At 41.2% G+C, this 21,480-nt stretch overlaps 1 protein-coding gene across 2 annotated transcripts in view; it reads left to right on the top strand.

Annotated features, from left to right (window-relative positions):
• Nucleotides 1–21,480, top strand: part of KPNA3 (karyopherin subunit alpha 3) — a 74,756-nt gene that overhangs the window by 34,561 nt on the left and 18,715 nt on the right. The window contains exons 2-6 of one of the 2 annotated variants that reach the window (XM_004577489.4): nt 3,544–3,588; nt 19,568–19,657; nt 19,836–19,865; nt 19,954–20,006; nt 20,142–20,237. In XM_004577489.4, coding sequence (XP_004577546.1) covers nt 3,544–3,588; nt 19,568–19,657; nt 19,836–19,865; nt 19,954–20,006; nt 20,142–20,237 — 314 coding nt within the window. The remainder of the gene's footprint in view (nt 1–3,543; nt 3,589–19,567; nt 19,658–19,835; nt 19,866–19,953; nt 20,007–20,141; nt 20,238–21,480) is intronic. The other variant, XM_058670793.1, reaches the window with a different exon arrangement.

Genomic DNA, 21,480 nt, shown 5'->3' with positions numbered 1-21,480 from the left:
TTTAACCCATGGTCTTTTAATCTTAACATCTGTATCTTTTTCTTTGGTGGTGTTATTTATTGCTGAATAGTGTTCCATGATATGGATACACTCAGGGATATACTTAGTTTGTTGAACAGTGAAAGGTACTTCAGTTATTTCTAGATTCTATTAGGAATATAACTGTTAGAAACTTTTGTACAGACCTGGAGCCTGTGAGCTGTATAAGGCCCAGGGACTAGTTTGGTCTGATCCTGCCAAAGCACTGGAGGGAACAACTCAAAATTCAGTCTGTATTAGGTACATTTTAATACGGCCAGTGAATAGCGTAAATAACCCAAATAGTCTTCGGCAGAAAAAGCATTCCTCACTCTTGGTGTGCAGGTTTTTGGTAAATATAACTTTTTTTTAATGAGATAAGTGTCTAAAGTGCGTTTGCTGGGTCCTGTGTTAGTTGCTTAATTTTAACAATAGCCAGCTTTGGGCCCGGCAGCGTGGCCTAGCGGCTAAAGTCCTTGCCTTGAAAGCGCCAAGATCCCATGTGGGCGCCAGTTCTAATCCTGGCAGCTCCACTTCCCATCCAGCTCCCTGCTTGTGGCCTGGGAAAGCAGTCGAAGACGGCCCAAACCTTTGGGACCCTGCACCCACGTGGGAGACCTGGAAGAGGTTCCTGTTTCCCGGCATCGGATCGGCGTGCACCGGACCATTGCGGCTCACTTGGGGAGTGAATCATCAGATGGAAGATCTACCTCTCTGTCTCCTCCTCTCTGTATATTTGGCTTTCCAATAATAATAAAATATTAAAAAAAAAAAAAAACAATAACCAGCTTTTCAAATGCCTGTACTGTTCTACAGTCCCATCAGTAATTTGGGAAATTGTATCCTCATCAGCATTTGTTGCAGTCACAGTTTTTCTGTAAGGCATATAATAAGATTTCATAGTGATTTTAACTTGCGTTTTCTTAATGGCTGTTTGTGTTAAACATCTGGTCCTGTGTTCCTTTATCATCTGTATATATTCTTGTTGATGAAATGTTGATTTTCTTTTGCCCGTTTTCTAATTTTAGTTTGTTGGTTGGTTAGCTTCTGAGCCTTGGGGATTCTTTACATATTACAGGTAGTAGGTCTCTTGTGTATATGGTCTGCAAATTTTCTTCCATCTTCCAATTTGTTTTCATCTACTTCACGTAGAATTTCACCAAGTGGGCCCAGCACAGTAGCCTAGCAGCTGAAGTCCTCACCTTGCTTGCGCCGGGATACCATATGGACACCGGTTCTAGTCCCGGTTACTCCACTTCCCACCCAGCTTCCTGCCTGTGGCCTGGAAAAGCAATCGAGGATGGCCCAAAGCTTTGGGACCCTGCACCTGTGTGGCAGACCCTGAAGAGGTTCCTGGCTCCTGCTTCGGATCAGCTCAGTTCTGGCCATTGCGCTCACTTGGGGAGTGACTCATCGGACAGAAGATCTTCATCTCTGTCTCTCCTCCTCTCTGTATATCTGATTTTCCAATTAAAAAATCTTAAAAAAAATTTCAGCAAGCAATTTTTCAATTTTTCTTTTAATGAAATCTGATGTCACAACTATTGTTGCTACAAGTTGAACTTTTAAGGTCATAAATAAGAATTCTTTGCCTGGCCCCAGATCCCAAAGTTCTAAAAATTTTATTGCCCTTAGATGTGATTAATTTTTGTACATTTTAAATTAATTAGGTGTGAATCTTAAGATGAGATTTATATTTATGCTTGTCGATGTCTACCTGATCTAGGGCCATTTAAAAACTGAGTTGAAGTCTTCTACTTTTTTGAACCTTGTTAAAAATTGGTTTCAGGGTGGCGTGAGGGCGTGTTTAGGCTAATGGTTAAGATGCCAGGATTCCACATTAGATACCTGAGTTTGGTACCTCACCTTGACTCCAGCCATTTTCTCATGCAGACCTTTGGATGCTGTGGTAATGACTCCATGTAATTGGATTTCTACCTCACCTGGAGGAGACATGGATTAAGTTCCCAGTTCAGTCATTTCAAGTGCAGACAGTTAAATTGAATTTTGTTTGATGTCTTTTTTTTTTAATAAATCTATGGGTGTGAATGCATGTGTTTAATAGATTTTTATTTGTTTGATTGACACAATTAGAGACAGCATTAGAGAAAGAAATCACTCTTCATCTATTGGTTCACTCCCCAGATGGGCCAGGCTGAAGCCAGAAGGTTCATCCAGGTCTCCCGCTTAAAGGAAGAGGCTGAAGTCTTCCCAGGCATATTATAGGAAGTTGGATCAGAAATTAAGCAGCTAGCACTTGAACTGATTCCCTTCATAGGATGCCGTGCTGCAGGCAGCAGCTTAACTCCTTAATTTTCTTGTAGGTATATACCAGGTGATATGGTGTTTTAAAAAAAAAAATCTTAGATACTTTTCCTTTTCAAAAAATTATTTCTTTGATGGAGCAGAGCCAAACCCAGGAGCTGGGAACACAACTCAAGTTTCCCATGTGTGTGTTAAGAACTCAGTCACTTGAGTCAGGAGCAGGACTGAGTCTGGTATATTTAGAAACTTGATAATGTGAATTCATGGGATAAGAGAACTGATAAATAAAATCGTAGCATGCTTAATCTGGCAGTAGATTAAAGGGGTAATATGAGCACATAACCTTTATTTTATTTTATTTTTTTTAAAGATTTATTCATTTTATTACAGCCAGATATACACAGAGGAGGAGAGACAGAGAGGAAGATCTTCCGTTTGATCATTCACTCCCCAAGTGAGCCGCAATGGGCCGGTGCGCGCCGATCCGAAGCCGGGAAACAGGAACCTCTTCCGGGTCTCCCACACGGGTGCAGCGTCCCAATGCATTGGGCCGTCCTCAACTGCTTTCCCAGGCCACAGGCAGGGAGCTGGATGGGAAGTGGAGCTGCCAGGATTAGAACCGGCGCCCATATGGGATCCCGGGGCTTTCAAGGCGAGGACTTTAGCCCCTAGGCCACGCCGCCGGGCCCCATAACCTTTATTTTAGAAATACAGGAATAAGAACCATTCCTGCAAGTATATGATAAGGAAAATTTGTTATATCAGTACGATATAACGTGGAGTATATTGTGGTGTGGAGTAATATACATATACTCATTGCAGTGGACATGCTTGACATAACTTCTTAATAAACCTAGAAGGATACTATCCTTTTGATATGTTATTCTGACTTATTTAAAATTTTTTTTTATTTTTAAAAGACTTTAAAAAATGACAAGGAGTCATTTTTGGTAAAGGTCTCATTGGTTCATCCTTCTGATATTAGAGAAAGCTGTGCAGTTAGGACAAAGGAATGGATCTAGGCAACCAAGCACAATCACCTTCTACTTTCTACAAAATTAGCCATCAGATCTAATAAGAGGCAGGTTTGAATTTTTAACTAATTGCAGTTCATTATGTGAAATGTAAAACTGATCAGACCTAAACCTTAAGACTGAATTATTTCTAGAAGAACTTAAACCTCAAGTGCCTAAGACTTTGGTTTATACACTCACAATATCAATATTTGGATACTAATATGGTGTTTGTTTTTCTCTTTAGACAATGCGAAGACACAGAAATGAAGTGACAGTTGAATTGCGAAAGGTAAGAAAGACTTCCACTTAAAAGATTTGGAAGAGCTTTTGATGTTAATATGCTGTAACTTGTAAAATTGTTGTCGCAAATAGCGTTCATTCCTGAAACCATGTAACACCGAAATTTATAAGTAGTTTATAATAGGATTAGTCACACTTATTGCAGCGGTTTTCATTCATTGATGGGAGTAGTAGTAGGTACTATCTGAAATATTTTGCCATCATCGAGATTTGTATCATCCCTGATGAAGTTAGATACTTACGTCTTTGTGAGTTGTGTGTTGGACAGATTTCTTCTGCATTCGCATGTAAAAGTTTAAACATACTTATTAAAATATATTTAGAAAATTATTGGAAAAATAAAGAAAAGCCTGTATCTTACCAACTAAAAGCAACTTCTAAAATTTGTCTTACCTTCTGTGATTTCTGGAGTACTTTGTTTACCTTGACCAAATTGTGTTTTCACATGAATAGATTTTATTTGAAGCAAGTATTTCAGTTGACAGCAAAAAAATACACATAATAAATCCTTCCTATGTACTCATTATCCATGAAAAACGGATGTGAAATTTATTCGAATCTTAGAGTTTATGTTAGGTTGAAGCCTTTTCTTGATTCATTTTACTCCTGAAACACTTTTCCTGTCCTAAATTACCATCTTGAAACTTTCAGGTTTTAGAGAGAAGGAAAGTCTTGATTTTTTTTTAAACATTTTATTATTATTGTTATTATTTTATAATACACTTTCATATTCCCTTATCCCCTCCCCAGTTCCCTCCCCCCCCCCAGTTCCTCTATATCATTACTAACATATAGTTCTTCATACTCAGTCATATGTCCATCATTGCGGGCATAGACAATGGCAGAGAGTCCAGAATCCTATTGCCAAGATATAGTAAACAGTTTCATTGTAAGTCCATCTTTGTCTGGAAGTAGAAATGCATATCACCCTACATCCTCACATCTGAATGTTAGTCTCCATTTCACAGCTACTGTACATCTCCTTAAATGAAAAGTCATTATTCAAAATCAACAATAGAAAGAAGAAATTTACAATGCCATGAAGTTAAATGACATGTTACTAGATATGACAGTTTCCATTTCACAGCTACTATACATCCCCTTAAATGAAAAGTCATGGTACAAAATCAACAATAAAAAGAAAAATAGAAATTGACAATGCCTGAAGTTGAATGACATGTTACTAGATATGACAGTCTCCATTACACGGCTACTATACATCCCCTTAAATGAACAGCCACAAAACAAAATCAACATCCGGGAGAAAAAAGAAGTTTACAATATCAAGAAGTTAAATAACATGCTATTAAATGACTGAAGAAATGAAAATCAAGAACCTTCTTGAAGAAAATGCCACTGCATGATCTACGAGTCATTGAATGATTTAATCAGAAGGAAGTGTTTTGAAGAGCAGAAAACAACAAAACCCATGTGATATAGTTTCCACTGATCTTTGTTGAAGTGTATCTCCTCCAGACATTAAGCAGATGGGTTTTGTTTTTTAATCCATTCTACTAATCTAAGATGTTTGATTGAGCTTAAGCCATTTACATTCAGAGTTTAATATACATGGGTGGTACTTTGGTCCTGTCATTTTAGGAATGGGTTGTTCATCGGTTTAGTCTTCTGTTGTCATTTTACTGGGATGTTCTTCGCCTTTGCATTTGGTTTTGGTAGGTGCTGTTCCTCTTTTCTGTCAAGAGAACTTCTTGAAGTATCATTTGTAGGGCAGGTTTGGAAGAGGCAAATTCTTTTAGCTTTTCTTTACTGTGGAAGAATTTTATTTCATTTTCAAAGACAAAAGAAAGCTTTGCTGGATATGTTATCCTAGGCCGACAATTTTTTTCTTTTAGAATCTGGAATATGTCGCTCCATTCTCTTCTTGCCTGTAGAGTTTCTTGTGAGAGATCTCCTGTGAGCTTAATTGGCATTCCTTTATATGTCAATTGATTTTTTTCACGTGCACATTTAAGGATCTTTTCCTTATGTTCGATTGAAGAGAGCTTGATGATCATATGTCGTGGTGAAGATCGCTTTTGATCAAGCCTGTTGGGAGTTCTGTGCCTCTCCTGGAACTTGTTTCCCAATTCTTTCTCCAGATTAGGGAAATTTTCCTTTATTATATCATTAAATACATTTGCAAACTCAGGTTCTCTTTCTGCATTTTCTGGGACTCCCATAACTCTTATATTTGGCCTTTTAATAGTGTCTTTCAATTCTTGAATACTTTTTTTGGCCTGATCCAGCTCTGCTTCCAGCTTTTTGTTTGCTTCCCCCTGATGACAGGAAATACCTTCCAATTCTGAGATTTTTTCTTCTGCTTGCTTCATTCTATTTTGGAGACTTTCTACTGTACTTTTAATTTGCTCTACTGTGTTCTTAATTTCTGATATACCAGCCTTGATTTGCTTTATTGCTTCCTTAAATTCTTTGAACTCTTGCATGAGCTTCTCATTGTTGATCAGAATCTTTAAAATGAGTCTTATGGATTCTGTGTGCCCCATTTTCTCAATGTCCTCCTCAGTTAACTCTGAGGTTGGCATAGGGTTTTGCCCCTTTGCAGGGGAGTCTTCAGTAATATTCACTGTGCTTTTGTCTCTCCTTTTGCTCTTGGTCATTGCACTTCTGGTTAGCAGAGTCTTGAATTCCTTGGGGCAGGTTTCTAAGCTGTGTCACCCACAGGTCTACAATGCGATTTTACTTATTGCAGTTGGTACACAACTTTTTTCTTGCAGCCACTTGTGCCACAACCTCCAGCGAGTTCCAGGTCTGGGTTCTTATGTCAGATTTCCACCGTGGTCTCCACAGCCCCAGCTCCTGGCTCACCACTCTCCACCTCCTGTAATACCATGCTGAGGCTGCACTGTTGTCACTGCAACCTTTCTCCCACTTCCAGTTGGAGCAGGTCCCAGGATTAGAGAGACACCAGGTGTCCTACATAATTAGGTTGTTGGTGGCAGTGATCTTGCTGGAACCTGTTGGACTTTAGGTCTGGGTGCCACACGGACCTATTTTGACCCGTACGATGCCAGAGTCAGTATGATTTTCCTGTGCGACCAGTGCAATCACGGACCTCAGCAAGTTCTCACGAGATCAGCACCTGCGCGGTTCACTGTTGTCCTTGCAGTCCCAAAGCTATTGCCACAGTGCCCAAAATGGCGCCTGATATACAACCACTACAGTTCTTGATCTGCTGGCCGTCAGATCCGAGGGCTATCCAGACCTGTCCTGGGTGGAATCCGTAGAATGCCACTTTGTTGCAGTTCACTGAGACAGAAATGAGCTCACTCCCAGCTCAGCACATGCTCCGTCCCTTCCCTTGCCCTTTTCTCCTTACACAAAATGGCGCCCAATTCAGCTCTAAGGAGCTGACTGGGCTGTGAAATCCACTCTGTTCTCGCACTGCCCATCTGAGATCTGCTGCTCTGTCTCTGCTCCTGGTCAAATCAAATGGACCAGCAGGACGGACAGTTCTTTGTCTGGGTTCACCACCCGAGCTCCCAGTGAAAGTCCCTTCCCACCTGGTTGCTGGTGGAGTTCCGGATGCTGTTGAAGTTTAGATTGCCGTGCTGGAGTATCAGTCTCTGCAACACCACATCGTTGTGTCCGCTGCTTTCCTGTGTCGGTCAGTCTCCAGGTACCCCTCTGCTGTTGTTCTGTCCCTTTCTATTTCCTGAAATATGTCCTCTCTGCTTCATCCTGATTAAATGTTTTTCCGTCTGCATAAACGTGTCCTTACCCTATTCCGCCGTCTTGATTCTCCTTGATTTTTGATAGTATAAATTCTTAAGAGTGGCCACGGCTGGGACAGGCGAAAGCTAGGAATGTGGTACTCAGTCTAGGACCACAGGAGTGGCCAGAACCCAGAGAACTATCTTCTGCAGCCTTCCCAGGATAAGAATTAACAGGAATCTAGGTCTGAAGCAGAGTAGCCTCCGCTTGACCAGGCATCACTGTCATGTGTGATGGGGACAATGACCTAACCTTTGAACCAAAAAGCTGCCCTAGTTGTATATTTGATGTGTACTTGTGTTGTATAATGGCTAGGTACCTTTTCAGATACACCTTTGCAAGGTTCCAGTACTATAAGGGCACATAAAAATGTTTATGGAGCACATGGAATCAATCATTTTATTTTCTAGCAAAAACTTTTGAGTTCATGCAAATGAGGATTCCTCTTTTTTTGTTGTTGTTTTTGTTTTTGTTTTCGGTGTGTGAGCAGGATTTATTGTTTTGGTCTCCCTGTAGCTAAGGCAAGGCTGGGCCTCTGTGGCCTGGGGTTTGGTATGAATGTCCTAATGCCCCCTGAAGCCTGCTGGTGGTCCTGGGGTCTTGTCTGTCTTGCCCCAGGACTCTCCAAGTCCACATGGGCTGTGAGATGTGTTGCCCTTGGGAAAGCTGCCCGTGTGGAAGGGTGCGACCCCTTGCCCCAGAGCCATCAAAGTCCAACATCACTGTGTGACCTGAGGGATGCAAACCAGTGGGCAGAACCCTGGGGAGGAAAGCCAGGGATGCCCTGAGATAGAGAGGGAAGTTTCCAGGCACCCAGCCCTCTGGCTTCCAGAAGGTGATTGAGTGTGTGTGTGTGGGCTGGGGGGTCCTGTTATTTAAGGTACAGCCTTACAGGGAGCCCTGTGGGGTGGCCAGGCTTGAGGGACTGCAGCGCTCCCACTGTGGTGCCTGCCCTGGAGGAGTTTCAGCGAAAGGGCAGCAGCCTCAGCCTCAAATGCTGTCTTCACTGGGCTTTCTTGACCACGGGATGGCAGCAGGGGAGGAGGGGAGCAGAAAGTACTTGTGAACGACGGGCTGGCTGAGGAGAGGCAAACCACCCATGTGATGTAGTAGGTGAAAATGATCAGGTTCGTGGCAATGAGGCCGAGTCCCATCACTTGGTCTGTCCCTGGACATGTCGCTGGCTAAATGAGGGTTGTTATTCATGGAAAATACATATTATAAAATAGCTTCTAGGAGTTAAAACGTTTTTTTCACCAAGATAAACTTACCTCTTAATTCTTTTTTCTGTGAACCTGCTGAAGTAACCGTTGTATTTTCAAAGAGATCATTTTAGCTGACTTTAAGAGATCTTTATCAGAAACTAATTTATTGGGCCGGGCGGCGTGGCCTAGAGGCTAAAGTCCTCGCCTTGAGCGCCCCGGGATCCCATGTGGGCGCCGGTTCTGATCCCGGCAGCTCCACTTCCCATCCAGCTCCCTGCTTGTGGCCTGGGAAAGCAGTCGAGGATGGCCCGATGCATTGGGACCCTGCACCCGTGTGGGAGACCCGGAGGAGGTTCCTCGTTCCTGGCATCGGATCGGCATGCACCGGCCCGTTGCGGCTCACTTGGGGAGTGGATCGTTGGACAGAGGATCTTCCTCTCTGTCTCTCCTCCTCTCTGTATATCTGGCTTTGTAATAAAATAAATAAATACTTTGTTGAATAAAATTAGCTTCTTTTTTTTTTAAAAATATCACTGAGTGCCTCATGAATGTGTATATAATGTACTCATAACTCAAAAATTATGAATAGTGGTATGTAGAAAAAGTAGATAGCTTTAAGAGTTACAGGTGAAGTTTAAAATTTTTAAAATTTAAAATTCAAAGGTAATTCGTCTGCAGAAATAACAATCTGAAACCAAAAGAATAAATTAGAATTAGTTTACTGCTGTAGATCTTTATGTATCAGGGTTAGAATTTTTATCTGACATCAAAGTCAGGCTCATTGATACAGTCTATGAGGAACTTTAAAACCTTCACAAGTTCTGGAATTAAAATGAGTTATTTTGGTGCTAAGAACATTTTAAAATCTGAACATTTAGTGTTTGAGATGCCAGTTAAGATACCTCTGTCCCATATCAGTTATCTACATTTGGTGCTGGCTGAGGCTTCTGCCTCTAGCTGCCTGCTAACGCAAACTCCAGGAGGCAGTGGTGATAGCAATTTTTATTTTTTAAGGTGAATTTACAGAGAGAAGGAGAGACAAAGGGAGAGCTTCCAAGTCTGCTAGTTCACTCTACAAATGGCCACAACAGCCAGAGCTGAGCTGATCTGAAGCCAGGAACTTCTTTAGGATCTCCCACCTGAATGCAGAGGCTCAGTGCTTTGGGCCATCCTCCATTGCTTTATTGGGCCATATACAGGAACTTGGATGGGAAGTGGAGCGGCTAAGACACTAACCAATATAGGATGTGAGTGCCACCGCAAAGGATTAGCTTGTTATGTCACTGCACCAACTCCAGTGGTGATGCCTCAAGTATCTGAGTTCCTGCTAACCATATGGCAGACTTGAGTTTGATTCATCAAATAAGGATACTTTCCCTTAATGAAGCAGTAGGGGTAAATTAGAATGGCAGATAGTTCTATTGTTATCTTTTTTGGACATTGTGCATCTGGCTCCAGATACAAGTTTTACTTTCCCTTTGCATGCTTTCAATACGATTTTAAGACATTACTTTTAATTCTGGTATTATTAAAGACCTCTACTTGTTTTAAACTTTAAAGTCCTGTTAGTAATACTTATAAATCCATGTTTGATTTGTTCTTTCTGTAATTGTGCTGCCATTATTAAATAAGGAATTCCTGCTTTTAAGAGTACTTTTTGTTTGCTCACCTGGCAAGGGGGATACAAAGTGATCACAAAGAACACCTTTTAAATGACTTATTTGTTTGAAAGGCAGAGTGACAGAGAAAGAAGAGAAAGGAATCCTAAAATCAGGTTTTCACTCCCAGATAGCTGCAGTGTCTCAGACTTGTGCCATGTAGGTACAGTGGCCCAAGAACTTGAGCCGTCTGCTGCTGGTTTTCCAGACACATTAGCAGAGAGCTGTACTGGAAGAAGAACAGCTGGGACTTGAACCCGTGCTCCAAGCAGTGGTTTAGCCTGCTGCGGGACATTTTTTTTTTTTTAAGATTTATTTATTTTGATTGGAAAGACAGATTTGCAGAGAGAAGGAGATACATAAAGAAGGATCTATCTACTGGTTCACTCCCTAAGCGTCCGCAACAGCCAGAGCTGAGCTGATCTGAAGCCAGGAGCCAGGAGTCTCTTCCAAGTCTTCCAAGCGGGTTCAGGTTCCCAAGGCTTTGGAATGTCCTCCACTGCTTTCCCAGGGCACAGGCAGGAAGCTGGTTGGAAAGTGGAGCATCTGGGATTAGAACCAGTGTCCATACGGGATCCTGGCATGTGCAAGACGAGGACTTTAGTCATCTGGTTACTGTGCCAGGTCCATGCATGACATCTTTTGAAATGCCTGTCTTGATAACCTAAAAGACTTGCTTGCTTCCTTTGGAAGCATCATTCCTCTTCTGGCTACTATGATGAGATTTCCGAAAATCCTTGTAGTGGGAAGCAAAATGAAATTAACTAAATTTGAAGCAATTCCTACTTGATGTTTTAGAATTTCCTGAGTAAGCAATGAAAAGTAAACCTTTCCTGAAACAAAACTTAAACTTTTTACACAGCTTACTTGATTTTGATGTAATTCAACAGACGTTTAAATGGCTCTACAGGAGAGGAGTCCTCCACTTTTTTTTTTTTTTGAAGATTCATTAATTTTCATTGAAAAGTCAAGTATACAGAGAGGAGGAGAGACAGAGAGAAAGATCTTTCATCCACTGATTCACTCCCCAACTGACCACCATGGCCAAAGCTGAGCCAGTCCAAAACCAGGAGCCAGGAGCTTCTTCTTGGTCTCCCATGTGGGTGCAGGGTTCCAAGGCTTTGGGCCGTCCTCGACTGCTTTTCCAGGACACAAGCAGGGAGCTGAATGGGAAGTGGGACCACTAGGACACAAACTGGTGCCCATGGGGGATCCTGGCATGTGCAAGGCAAGGAGTTTAGCCACTAGGCTACTGTGCCGGGTCCAGTACTCCACTTATGGGCACAATTTGTTTTTTATTTCAATATTGCTATTAATCTCTTGATGAGAAAATTACAGTGTTATTTACTGAGATTGAAAAAATAGAACTGGCCCTTAGAATTCTGTTTCTCATTTGAGAAATTGTACTAGTGTACACTATCTACTGTTAGGCTTTTTACTTCACCCCATGGAAAGTTGCTTTAAATATTTCCCTTTCCATTAGATTATAAATTTTCAAATTGAAGGTAATAACTGTATTTACCACCTACATACCACATTGAGTCATCTGCAGAGTCTTTCTTGTATCCATCTCAAAATGGTTAAATTTTGGATGTATAGTTGGTATCCATTAAGCGCTAGATTTCAACAATTAAATCGAGGACCTGGTGTTGTAGTAAATCAGGCCAGCATCTCACGTGGATGCTGATTTGAGTCCTAACTGCTCCGCTTCTGATCCAGCTCCATATACGTGGGAAAGCAGCAGCAGCTATCCTGAGCCTCCTGGCCTGAGTACCACATTGGAGACCTGGAAGAAGCCCCCTGGCTTCTGGTTTAAGTCTGGCACAGCCCTGGACTTTGCAGCCATTTGGAAAGTGAACCAGTGAATGGAAGAGCCCACTCTCTCTTTCCTTCCCTTCCTCTCTCCCTCCTTCTCCCCCAACCCTGCCCTCCCTGTGTCTCTCTCTGTTTTTTAAATTTTGGCTTTTAAGTAAAAATAAATAGATCTTTAGAAAAAAAGAAAGTGCTACTTAGAAAGCTGTGATCTGTGACAGGTTAGAAACCTTGTGGTAAAAATATAAAATTAAGTGTTCCTTTGTCAGGAAAGTCTTAGATACAAATAAGTGGATCAATATCTCAAGTTGATGGATTAGAAGAAGTGATACTTTTAAATTTGTATTCATTTATTTGAAAGGCAAGTTATAGAAAGGGGGTGGGAAAGACATCTATTAGTTCACATTCCAAATGGCACCTTAGCCAGGGCTGGACCAAGCTGAAACGAGGAGCCACACTGGGTGACAGGGGCCTGTGTACTTGAACCATCTTCCACTGCTTTTCCAGGTGTAATAGCAGGAAGCTGGATTGGAAGTAGAGCCAATGGGACATAAATCAGTATTCATTTGGGATACTGGCATTGTAGGCTGTTGTTTAACATGCTACACTGCAATGTTGACTCCAAGAGTTAATATTGTTATAACGTTCACATACCAAAAAAAATAATCTACAGATTCATTGCTATTGTTAAATTCCTAATGATATTTTCTACAGAAATAGAAAAAGTCTTAAAAGTTGTTTAGAATCACGAAATAACCCAAACAGCAAAAGTAGTCAAACAAGAAGGACAAACCCAAAGGTGTCCCAATGACTAATTTTACAATCTGCTGCAAAACTCCTATAATTAAAATAGCATGCCACTGGGACCAGCATTAGTGCATCAGGTTAAGCTGCCACTTCATTGTCAGCATTCCAGGAGTGCCTTTTGAGTCCTGGCTGCTCCACTGCTTCACGCCTCAAAAGGCCAGGGCTGGAGCTGAGCCAGTCTGAAGCAGGAGCTGGGAGCTTCTGGGTTTCCCATGTGTGTGCAGGAACCCAAGGACTTGGGTCTTCTACTACTTAACCATGCTGTAACTATGAAGCTGGATCAGAAGTAAATTAGCTAGGACATGAATTTGGTGCTCATGTGGGATACTGGCACCACAGGTGGAGGCTTAACCTACTACACCATGCACCAGTCCATGCTCCTTATCTGATTCAACTTCCCACTGTTGTGCCAAAAAGCATCGGAAGATAGTGCAAGTGCTTGGATCCCTGCTGCCCATGTAGAATATCTGGATCATGTGGCATTTTAGTGAGTGAGCCAGTGGCTAGAAGATATTTTTCTATCCTGTCTCTGGAACTCTGTCTTTCAAATAGATAAGTGAATTTTAGCATCAGTAAAAAACAACTCTTTGATGCTGACATGAAAACAAACACATAGATCAGAGGAAGAGAACAGAATCCTGAAATAAACTTACTCATTTTCCAATTGATTGGTTTTGGACAAAGGTACCAACAGCATACAATAGGGAAAGGATACTTCACTTGTTCATGTTCTTTGTTTAAAAATATATATGTTTGATCCCAGCAGCTCCACTTCCTCTCTATCTCTCCTCCTCTCAGTATATCTGACTTTGTAATAAAAATAAAATAAATCTTTAAAAAAAAAATATATGTTTGAAAGGAAGAGTTACCGGGAAAGAAGAGATCACCCATCTGGTTGTTCAGTTCCTAAATGGCTTAGCTGGCCATGGTTGTTCAGTTCCTAAATGGATTAGCTGGCCAGAGTTGGGCCGGTCCAAAGCTGGGAACCAGGATCTTCATCCAGGCGTCTCCTGTGGGTGGCAGGTACGTAAGTATTTGAGCCATTTTCTGCTTCTTTTCCAGATGCTACAGCAGGAAACTGGACTAGAGGTGAACAGCCAGGGCTCAAACCACAGAATGTGGGATTCTGGTGCTGCAGGTGGCAGCTTAGCTTATTGTGCCACAATGCCAACGTTTTTCAGTAATGTATTTGGAAATGTTATTTAATCACCTGTGAAGAAATGAAATTAGACACTTATTATATACTGTATACAAAAGTTAATTCAAAGTGAGTTAGACTTACAACCTGAATCTGTAAAACTGTTCAGAGAAAATTAAAAAAAATTCATAACATTGACTAAGTGCTGGTTTTCTGGATATAACCCCCAAAATAGGCTGCCAAACCTTCAAACAAGCAAGTTACATAAACTCAAAAGCTTCTAAATAGCAAAGGGAAAAAAATCAACAGAGTGAAGAAATAACCTATGGAGTGGAGGGGGGTGTGTATTTGTAAATCATGTATCTAGTAAGGGGTTAATTCTAGATAAAGAATTCAGCCAACTCAATAGCAAGGAAACTGGGTGGGAAGTGGAACAGCTGGAACACGAACCGGTGCCCATATGGGATCCTAGTACTTACAAGGGGAGGATTAGACAATTGAGCCATTGCTCTGGGACCATGAATTCTTAATTTCTTGTACTTGCTTGCTGTCATTTTTTCTGGTAAGTTAGACTTTGTTGCATCAGCACTTTCACAGATGTTGATACTTCTGGTTAATATCACATTGTAGGCAGTTACAGGAATTAAGTAACTTACCTGAGTTTTCTTGATGACAAATGGCAGTTCTTAACTTTTATGCCATAATGCCTCATTGTGTGTTTGTTGAGGAACAGAATGTGCTGAATCAGTTGATAATTGGTCTGAAACTTGTTACTGGTGTTGTCATCATTGGCTCACTGAACTTGATATAGTTGTCCCTTGATGGTTTATTAGTCAGGCCATACTTTTTCTTTAGATCTAGAAGTGAGGCAAATAAAGATTTTTACACAAGGAAAAAATGCTACCAAAATGCCCTCTCTTAAATGATAAAATTCAGGTACTTATTTTAGTTAGTTGTTTGACTTCTCAGTAGAATATCCTTTGAAAAACAAAGTCTCTGTCTTAATAGTCTGAAAAAGAATTATATGAGCATATGAATTGATGCAAAGAAAACATTTGGGAAAGTTCAGTACCTGTTCCTGACAAACTCTAAAGTTGGAGAGGAGGAACCTGGATAAGAGCTCAGCTAAAACCCTGTAACACACGTCATTCTTCATGGCGAGAGACTTACTGCTTTCTATACATGCAATCCTAAATTCAATGCTGTGCTTGAAGTTCTAGCCAGCATCTTCAGTCATAAAAAGAAATAAATGTGTGGTTCACCTCAGTTGGAGGCAGTGGACTAGGTTGTCTTATACCTAGGCAAGTGTTACACTGGGGGCAGGAGAGCAGCTAATAGCTGGTGGGCATCCTGGGCCTGACTAATGCCAAATTTGTGTTAACTATATCAGTGTCCAGGATAGTTGCCTATTCTAATTCTTTTTTTTTTTTTTTTTTAAGATATGTAGTGGAAGCAAATGCCAACACACCAACAGACAGGATCTGGGGACCCACATATAAGAGTACATGGGCACTGGGTAGGCAGATGGGGCCCCAGGACGGCATTGCACACTGCCAGAGTACCAGGCATGGGAGGCCATGCATTGCTCAAGGAAGTGGGTCTGGAGATGTGTGGGAAGGAGGACTGCTGAGGGAGAATGTGACAGGTGAGGAATGACTCCTGGGGTCTTTACCAACCTGGCTACTACACTTTGAGGTAAATGAGGGGGCTAATCTGGGTGGTTTGGAGGAAGAAAACCAGAGGACCTTTTGGGACCAAATCAATGCACCTGCCCACGTGTGAGACCTGAGCTGGGATTGTTGGTGTCAGCCACTGCCTGCTGGCTCACACAAAGCCATGGATGGTGGGGGCTGCCTGGCATGGCTTGACCACAGTGTCTACACGTCAGTGAGTGTTGGGGCAGGGGGTAGACCATGTTAGGCTAGGCCATAACACTGACCGGCTCATGAGAGAACTGGGTCTGGGAGCAGATTTTGTGGGGGATCGTGGACTCATCCCCACCCCTGTGGGACTACCATACCAGCTGGTTTGCTCAAGTGCTAGGGCTGAGCTAAGCATAACTATGGAACTCACCAACACTCATGGGTACTGGGATTGGGAATAGATCAGGCTAGTCCAGGCTGTAGCACCCACAGGCACACCCAAGCTGGGCCACAACATCCAGCAGCAAACAGAAAGGCCAAGACAGGGCAGACTTCCAGGTAAGAGCCTAACTGCGCACCACACACTTGGTCCTCCAACTAGGCTGTAGCTCCCACTATGTATGTGAGGACCAAGTATGGTGGGCAGGGTTGGGCTGGTCTCAGCATCGATTGGTTTGCGTAAGAGAAGGGGCTGGAGAGAGAACTGACTTAGCAGTTACAACTACCAGTGTGTGCTTAGGTTGCTGTGGGTGACATACTAACTGGACCTAGTACTGGCAAGCACACACAAGAGTCGGGTCTGTGGTTACCTCAAACAAGGTTTCTTTGGGAATTACCCCAACTGAACTGTTGGACTCAGAAATCCAACCATGAGATTTGCAGGATCTATGGTCTGACTGTGGAGTGCATTTGTCAGAACTGGGCCTCCTCAGTGGCTAAGACGGAACAGTGGACAGCATGCCCAAATATACATGGAAATCCATTGGGGCCTGCAGAGGACATCTGGCACCAGAGCAGAGTAGAAGACTGAAAAAATTGGACAATTACCCAGCCAAGCATTGACATCAGATATCTGGGCAATTGGAGACTCTCAGGCTGCAGTTTCTGTTAGTGTATGTGAGGGCTGAGTGTGTGGTAGGGAAGGATTAGGCTGTGCGACAACATTCGTTGGTTTGCCTATAAAATGGGGCTATGGACAGAACTGAACAGGTAACTACAACCACCAGCGTGTGTGTGTAGGCTGCTGTGGGTGATAGACTGTGCTGGAACCCACATTGGCTGGCACACACAGAGGCCAGGTTGGGGTCACCTCTGCTGAGGTTTCTTTGGGAACCTTTCCCTCCAACTGGATCACTGGACTCAGAACTCCAGCCATGGTGAAAATCACAGGATATGTGGTCTGACCGTGGAGTGCCTGTGTCAGAACTGGGTCTGCACAGTTGCTGAGATGTGTGGTGGATGAGATGCCCAGATACTCCTGGGGGACATGACAGCCATTTCATCGAGGCCTGCAGAGGACCTTTAATTCCATGGAGGGCAGATCAAATTGGACAACTCTCCCACACATGTTTCTGGTTGAGTGGAGACTCTAAGGTGGATTATGTCAGCCAGTGGACTTTGGAAGTATTCCCTCAACCTTGAAGAAACAAAATCAACAGCATTTCAAAACTATTAAAACCACTTAAGTAGTATCCTTGGAACATGCTCTACATCAGGGACCTTGGGATGACATCGGATGACCATCCCCATTCCTGGGTACTGATGGAGTTGGGCTGCTAGCAGTGGCCCTCTCCCCTACTCTCAACTTTCTTCAGATACTAGCAGAATAAAGGAGATTGGAGGCAGTTGTCTCATCTACATCCCTATGTATCAACCTTTGTAGTTCTATTTTTCCAAAAGCCTTTTGAACAACCCTAGTACACACCTGTTTTGACTTGCTTGCTTATATACAGCAAAAAAACAAAGAGTGAGATGCAAATAAGCCTGTAAGATTCATGTCTGTCTGACTATATGAATAGAAAGATGGGTAGGTAGCTTTCTAGTTTTAATTTTCTGTTTGATTTGAATTTTAACATCTGTATTAATGCTTCTTGAATATCTGTTACAATAAATACTTCATTGAATATTATGTTGAATGCTGGAAATGTGTTCTTGGAATTTTTCAGATAAGAAAAGTATTAAAAATTATTTGACCAGTGTTAAGATTTGTTTATTTGAAAGAGCAACAGAGAAGGAGAGACAGATATGATAGCATCATCAACCTTAAATCTTCTGATTTACTCCCCAGATAAGCACAAGAGCTGGGTCTGGCCAGGAAAAGCCAGGGACTGGAAGCTCAGACTGGCTGGCTCTTCCACATTGGTGGCAGGGATCCAAAAACTTGAGCTGTCATCCACTGTCTCCCCAGGTGTTAGCATGAAGCCAGATAGGAAGTGAATCAGCCAGAACTGGCACTCCATTTGGTATACCAACATTACAAGCGGCAACTTAACCTGTTAATTGCAGTGGCAGCTCCAAATTGATTTTTTTAAGATTTATTAATCTTTATTGTGAGGGCAGAATTATAGAGGGCAGTCAGGAGCTTGTTGTAGTTTTCCCACATGGATGCAGGTTCTCAAGGCTTTGGACCATCCTCTACTGTTTGCCCAGGCCATCAGCAAGGAGCTGGATGGGAAGAGGAGCAGCTGGGACATGAACCAGCACCTGTATGTGATGTCAGCGCTTGCAGGTGGAGAATTAGTCAGTTGAACCATCATGCTGTGTTCCAAATTGATTTTTGTAATCTAACTTACTTTATTTAAAACTTATGAAAAAATAGTAACATGTCATAACTTACACATTTTGTGTAATGGCACAGGGTATCACTATAAACAATTGAAGTCACATAAAATGTTGAGATGGATTTGCTGGTAGATATGTTTGAATAGAGATAACAGGAGTTTAAATCTTGGGATTGTGGTGGACAGATTGTTGAGCTTTTCCCATTAAACTGGTTTTTTGATAAATTGCTGCTAGCTAGCATTAGCAGTAATTACATTAAAACTGGTATACTGGTTGAAATAAATTTTTTAGGTATATGCTACATCCCCAAAGTTAAGTCTTAACTGAAGATCAAGAGGTATGGTGTTGGTAAAAACACTGATGCTTAATGAAGTGCATGTAATGTAAAGGCTGGACTGAAAACCAGTTCATTTTTTTTTTAATAAAGCCAGAATGTGACTTTATCATTTACTTGGATTAAGAACATTTGATTACGTTATCTTACATGGGGATTCAATATTTATTTCACAGTCACCTAATAAAATTGGAATTATTTAAAAAGTATTATATTGGGCCCAGCGTGATAACATAGTGATTAAAGTCCTTGCCTTGCACGCCAGGATCCCATATGGGCACCGGTTCTAATCCTGGCCGCCCCACTTCGCATCCAGTTGCTTGCTGGTGGCCTGGGAAAGCAGTCAAGGACGGCCCAAAGCTTGGGACCACATGAGAGACCCAGAAGAGGCTCTGGGCTCTTGGCTTTGGATCAGCTGAGCTCCAGCCGTTGTGGCCTCTTGGGGAGTGAATCATCAGATGGAAGATCTTTCTCTCTCTCTCCTCCTCTCTGTATATCTGATTTTGCAATAAAAATAAATCTTTTTTAAAAGTACTGTATTATTTTAAAACTTGATCTGAAAGGCAGAGCGCTCCTGTCATCTGATTCACTACCCAAGTGAGGTGGAAATGGTGCCTGAGGTAGTGGCACAGTGCAAGTCTCCTCTGTGGGTGCTAGAAGCCTGATTCCTCGAGCCGTCACTGCTGTCTTCTGAGGTGTACGTTCTAGCAGAGCCAAAGTCCAGAACCGATGTTCATAATGGAATCCAGACCCTCTAATAACTTTTACACTGAATGTTCCCTGAAATTCAAATACTTTCAGAGGGCTTTTCATTTATAACAATCTGTGTTTCTTAAGAAGCTGTTGTTTGCCTTTCAGAACAAGAGAGATGAACATTTATTGAAAAAGAGAAATGTTCCTCAAGAAGAAAGTTTAGAAGATTCAGATGTTGATGCTGACTTTAAATCAGTAAGTTACCTTGTTTCTGCAGTATCTTTAAAATAATTGTTATAATCAGGAGACATTAGCTTTTAATTTAAGACCAGTTTCATGATAATTAAGGTATATAAACTCTAGCTTTGCAGATACTATAGTAAATGTAATTTTACTAATAAAATCTGCTGAACTATCTTTTTTTCTTTTTAAGCAAAATGTAACACTAGAAGCTATATTGCAGGTATGGTATATTACCACTTTAATATTCTCATTCTGAAATGTTTCTAAACTTTTTTTAAATTTTCTGAAATTTACATTTGGTATTACAGAATGCCACGAGTGATAATCCAGTGGTGCAGTTGAGTGCTGTCCAGGCAGCAAGGTAAATATGGCAATGTCTAGGAAATTATGTCATGCCTTGGATGACCTGGCTGTGGTAGTCTGGAAAGAAGAAAGAGTACATTGTTATTTTTGCAGTTTGAAAATTATTGCAATTATTTTCTTACTCTTTTTCTAGAAAACTATTATCCAGTGACAGAAACCCACCAATTGATGACCTAATAAAATCTGGGATTTTACCAATTTTAGTCAAATGTCTAGAAAGGGATGATAAGTAAGTATGGATTTCAGTCCCTTTTTTTTTGTTAACTTAAAATTTATGATTGCTATGTAATATGTAGGTTCAGTTTGTTACTGCCTTTATTGTTTTTCAATTGTCGTGCATTTTGCTGTAATTTTCTTATTCTCCGATCATAGCAGACCTAAAGTCTTTCTCTTTTTTGTTTTTGTTATATTTGTATATATTTTATATGTATTTAGCTTCTGTTCATTGTCTAATATAATTGCATCAAATATTTGCAATCTTTATTTGTTATTTTTTTAGCAGCAATATTTTATAACATCTCAAATAGCGTTTGAGTCACTCTTTACTTATGAGTCTATATATAGATTAACCTCATGGCTGAGTCAACATAAATGGACTCCAGAACTAAGTAGCTCTTTCTTACTGTAGGAATATCAGCCTATCACTGATCTTTTGTGTAGCCTTTAGCACAACTGCAGCTATGATTACTTGTTCAGCATCATGCTTTGTTTGTGATAAGTTAAGTATGGGGAAGGTTTTACTTAGGCGAAAGAGAAGGGAGAAACATCAGTTAATATCAGTATTTTTGAAGCGCTGGCCTCATTTTCATTTGTATTCAAAGATAATTGGTGTCATCTCTTAAACGTCATCAGTTTGAATTAACTGGGAGAATGCAAGTTTGAACTCCAGAATACTCAGGTGCTGGTTTTGCGTTTAAGAATGTTTAGAATGACATCGGGATGTTTTGTTAGATGTTGTCCAAGAAATTTTCAACTGTCTGTACAGCAGTTGTGCATATAAATGTTGCTAGTCAGGGTTTTTAGTCTGTTAAGATGGATGCTGTTTCCATCTTCTTCCTCCCATATCATGCCAGACCGTCCTAGATGGTGTACACTTCTATCTCTCATCTTTGATCTGGTTGTCTTTTTTGTCTCTTTTGCCTGATATTTTCTTGTCCCTTTACCTTCTGTCAGAATTCATCATGTATTTCTTACCCACTATTCCATTTTCTCATCTTTTTTTTCAATTACAGATTATATTTTAGATTCTTGTGTCATCATATCTGTTACATTTCTTCTCCATAGAAACTTCGTTTGTTGAATTCCTTTGAACTTCTGATACTACCAGCCTTACTTTCTTTAGTATTTACATACTTTTCTTCCTGTTCCTGGACCTTTGACTTTTTTGTCTTCTGACTATACCTGCTCCAATCTTGGGTAGCCTACTTAGGGGAATTTATATTCTTTATCTGTCTATTCTGACTCTAACATAA

Source organism: Ochotona princeps, chromosome 12 (assembly GCF_030435755.1).
Source record: "Ochotona princeps isolate mOchPri1 chromosome 12, mOchPri1.hap1, whole genome shotgun sequence".
Taxonomy (NCBI): domain Eukaryota; kingdom Metazoa; phylum Chordata; class Mammalia; order Lagomorpha; family Ochotonidae; genus Ochotona; species Ochotona princeps.
Note: the sequence above shows the minus strand (reverse complement) of the source record. Positions and strands in the feature narration are given on the sequence as shown.